The sequence below is a fragment of the Artemia sp. Qi Xiang Cuo genome, chromosome 2 (genome assembly GCF_049724085.1).
Source record: "Artemia sp. Qi Xiang Cuo chromosome 2, ASM4972408v1, whole genome shotgun sequence".
Lineage (NCBI taxonomy): Eukaryota > Metazoa > Arthropoda > Branchiopoda > Anostraca > Artemiidae > Artemia > Artemia sp. Qi Xiang Cuo.
Window position 1 is genome coordinate 56,894,170 of NC_142795.1, and position 4,578 is coordinate 56,898,747.

The window sequence follows — 4,578 nt, forward strand, 5'->3', positions numbered from 1 at the left end:
TTTGAAGAGTATTGCTTGGTGTTGTGCATTCAAAAAAGCTGTAAAGTAAAGTTGTGGGTGAAAAGGATGGGAACTTCAACTTGTAAAATGGGTTTAGGATTTACATTAAGAAAATAACTTGTTCTGAAAAGCCCTTTGAAAATTATTGCTTGGTGTTGGAGCATTCAAAAAGCAGTAAAGTAAAGTTGTGTGTGAAAAGGATGGGATACTTCAACTTGTAAAATGGGTTTAGGAATGACATTAAGAAAATAACTGGTTCTGAAATGTGTTTTGAAAAGTATTGCTTGGTGTTGGAGCATTCAAAAAGCTGTAAAGTAAAGTTGTGTTTGAAAAGGATGGATGCTTCAACTTGTAAAATGGGTTTAGGAAGGACATTATGAAAAGAAGTTGTTCTGAAATGCCCTTTGAAAAGTATTGCTTGGTGTTGGAGCATTCAAAAAGCTGTAAAGTAAAGTTGTGGGTGTAAAGGATGGGTACTTCAACTTGTAAAATGGGTTTAGGAATGACATTAATAAAATAACTGGTTCTGAAATGCCTTTGAAATTTATTGCTTGGTGTTGGAGCATTCAAAAAGCTGTAAAGTAAAGTTGTGGGTGAAAAAGGATAGGTACTTCAACTTGTAAAATGGGTTTAGGACGGACATTAAAAAAAGAGCCTGTGCTGAAGTGCCTTTTGAAAAGTATTGCTTTGTGTTAGAGCATTCAAAAAGGTAGTATAGTTAAGTTGTGTATGAAAAGGATGGGTACTTAAAATTCTAAAACGGGTTTAGGAAAGACATTAAGAAAAGAAATTGTTCTGAAATGCCTTTGAAAAGTATTGCTTGGTGTTGGAGCATTCAAAAAGCTGCAATGTTAAGTTGTGTGTAAAAATGATGGGTATTTCAATTCTTTAAATGGGTTTAGGAGGGAAACTAAGAAAACAACTGGTTCTGAAATGCCTTTGAAAAGTATTGCTAGGTGTTGGAGCATTCAAAAAGGCAGTATAGTAAATTTGTGGGTGAAAAGGATGGGTACTTCAACTTGTAAAATGGGTTTAGGATGGACATTAAGAAAATAACTTGTTCTGAAAAGATATAATAAAGCCTTAAAAAATATTACAAAATGGGGGCTCAGGGGCCTTTGGGGTGCCAGGGGCCCTTTGGGGCGCCGGGGGCCCTTTGAGGACCGGGGGCTTCCGTCGGGAGCCCGGGGGACCTTTGGGGGCCGGGGGCTCCCTTCGGGGTTGGGGTGGGGGGATCGGAGCCCTTTGGGGTTGGGGTAGGGGACCTCACGACACTGTTCAAATGGAACTTGTGTATTACAACGACCACAGAGTTTCACCCTCAAATCTTCTTCTAAAAAATCTTCTAAAATCATCTTTTAAAATGTCTCTAACTGTTTCGCCGAAATAATTCCCTAAAATGTCTAAAACGGTTTCGCCCAAATAATCTCTAAACGTAATTTCTGTTTGTTCCCTTTGTTTTGGCATCCCTGCGCTGTCACATTTCAAATTACTAGGAAACCCTTTCCCGCGTTAATCTCTTCATCTCTAAGATCAAAACACTCGCCCGGAAACAATTAACCTAGACATAATCTGTCAGACGTTAATCAACTTCGCCCGGAAACAATTCTCCTTGACATCATCTGTCAGACGTTAATGAGTTTTGCCCAACAACATTCCACAGGTGTTCTCCCTGGGGATTCCATGCCCATATTTGGTGCCCCGTCACGACTGACATTACCACGTGTTCTCCCTAGGGACTCTATGCCCATATATGGTGTTCTGATCGGACTAGCACCCCCCTTTCTACTCATATTAAACCAAAGACTAGCATAAATAAATCCCTATAATAATTCAAACCCAAAATGATCAGAAACTACTACAAAAAAAAGAAACCCAAAACGAACAGAAGTTAAAACTAACGATCATAAAAAACAAATTTTGTATGCGTTTTTTGAGTTTTCTTTTTAGTAAAAACCCCTCCGAAAAAAAATCCTCGGTACAGCCTTCAACTATGCCATAGTTAAATAACTATGGTTCATAACCTTCAGCCTCTGGTGCAAGGGCTGTAAGTTATATAAGTTGCCTATTGTTAACATATAACATTTCCTCTTTTATCAAGAAAAGATGGTATGTTTGATCCTATAAATTAAAAAAGGCATACAGCATTAAGGTCAAACCTTAGGAAAATATCAAGAAGAATACCAAACGCAATCAAAAAGCATTAATTCCTTTGTTGGTTGTGAAAATTAAATACCAGGAACATTTACAATGGCTGATGGTATAAGCCAGTGGTCGGCAAACTTTTTCGCCAAAGAGCCATATATGTACATTACCAGGATAAAAAAAATTTAGAGAGCCAGATGGGTTTATTAATGTAGTAAACCTTTATTATGATTTTAGACCTTCATTAAATTACGGGTACACTGAATGAAACTTGATTTCAAATTAATAAAGATTATGTTTATTTATTAAAAAAAGAATTAAAGTAAGATATCCATACATTTAATTATGACAATAACTGACAAACACTTAATGCGAATAATGTCCATCTGAGCATCTCCTTGGTAAGTTTGAGTATGTTAGGTTTGTATGTTGTTGTTTTTTATTTTAGGCACGATTCCAGGTTCTCATCAATAAGACGACTTCTCAATTTACTCTTGATAAAATACATGCTTGAAAAAGATTGTTCGCATGAATATGTAGAGCCGAAAAGGCAAAGAACACCAAACCCGAGTTTTTTCACCTGATCATAAGAGTCAGGAATACTACTCCAGGTGTTGAACATGATCATGTCTTTCTTCTCCAGGTCTTTCAAAGCAGACCACTTGTGTTGTGAACGAAGCTCACATTTTTTCTTCTCAAGTATTTCCAAATCAACACAAAAACGTTCAAATTTAGAGCTCCCTATTTCCTTGTTTTTTAAATTCAGCAATTGTATTTCAAAGTTACTAATGTTAACGCCAAAAGCGGAAAAATTTAAATCTGTTATCGTAGCTTTAAGGGGTTTTTTGGTAAATTCTAAGGTCACTTTGATGTTTTTAAATTCCTTAAACCTGCTGAGAAATGCTTCCCTCATTTTTAAAATGGTGGTTTTGAAGTAGTGTTTGTCAATAGAAGAAGTATTTTTTTGGCAATGCATCAACAGGCTCAGAAAGTGAAACAGTTACTCTTTCAAAATCTTGAGCAAAAAGAGATAATTTATTTTCGTATGAAGTGACTTCTTCTAACATCGAAAAAATAGTATTTCCTTTCCCTTGTAGTTTATGATTAAGCTGGTTTAGATGAGACGTAACGTCTATCATGAAATAAAAGTTTTGTAACCACTGATCGTCCGTTAGTCCTGGATAGTGAACACCCTTCTCAAGAAGAAATGATTTGATTTCTGGTAATAGTGATGCGAAACGTTTTAAAACCTTTCCTCTTGATAACCAACGTACCTTATTATAAAGCACAAGATCAGCATACTCACTCTCCATTTCAACTAAAAATTCCTTGAACTGATGATGGTTAAGAGCTTTAGCCAAAATGGAGTTAATTATAGTAATCACCAATTCCATAACTTTATGAACTTCTTCTGGAAATGTCTGCGCACAAAGCGCTTCATGATGAATGATGCAATGGTAAGCAAGTATCTCGCGAGGAATTTTTTCTTTCAAAATAGCAAGAAACCCTTTTCTTAGGCCGATCATACTTTTGGCCCTGTTTGTTGAAATCGACACAGTTTTATTGAGAGCAATATGATGTTTATCCATAGACTGAACTACATGCATTTGCGATATCCTCTCCACGTGTTCGATCTTTGAGTTGCAATAATCCTAAAAGTTGTTATTTGTGACCAGTATGAAATATAAATCTTACAAAAAGTGAAACTTGCGATGCATCATTTATGTCACAAGACTTGTCAAGACTACTATTGATAAAGCCGAAATCAATTTCAGATCTTTGATTAGCTGGATGGTTATATTCGAAGACATTTTAATTGTTCTATCTTTCATTGTTTTGGCAGACAATGGTCCCTCATTAATTTTTTTTAGAATATCTGCTTTATTGTTAAAATCCCGAAATAGCTCTTCAGATGCATTTATAAAACAACTTTTTATGTATTCACCGTCTGTGTACGGTTTCTCTCTCTAAGCAATCTCCTGACTCATAACAAAACTTGCCGTATTAACATTACTGGAAGATTGCACCCAGTTCTTAAAATACAGAAGCTGATGTCTCTTGGTTCTTCTGAAGTTCCTCAACTGCTTTCTTCCTTGCATCACCGAGAGGATATTTAGTGCTAAATGACGCGTGTTTAGCTGTAAAGTGTCTCTCCAAATTTGACTTCTTGTTATGCGTGAATTGCTCCTTACAAATAAGACATGTCGGAAGACCATTTAAGTTTATCATAAATGCGAAAGTCTCGGTCCACTCAGCTCTAAATTCACGGTTTTCATCTTCTATTTTTCTTTGCTTCCTTTTGGTAGCCATTTCAAGGCCCCTAAAAAAACATTTCAAAATATAATCTTTTCAAAAGCCAGCAATACAAACTTATTGTCATTTTTAAATTGATGAGAAAAATACCTGTTAGATGTGCAGCTAGATGGAAAAATA

General features: G+C 35.9%; 1 protein-coding gene across 1 annotated transcript; it reads right to left on the minus strand.

Moving 5' to 3' along the window:
* Positions 1-3,089: 3,089 nt before the first annotated feature.
* On the minus strand, positions 3,090-3,752 carry LOC148955413 (general transcription factor II-I repeat domain-containing protein 2-like). Its single transcript, XM_089107306.1, has one exon. It carries the CDS (start codon positions 3,750-3,752, stop codon positions 3,090-3,092), a length of 663 nt encoding a protein of 220 aa, XP_088963432.1.
* Between the last annotated feature and the right edge of the window lie 826 nt (positions 3,753-4,578).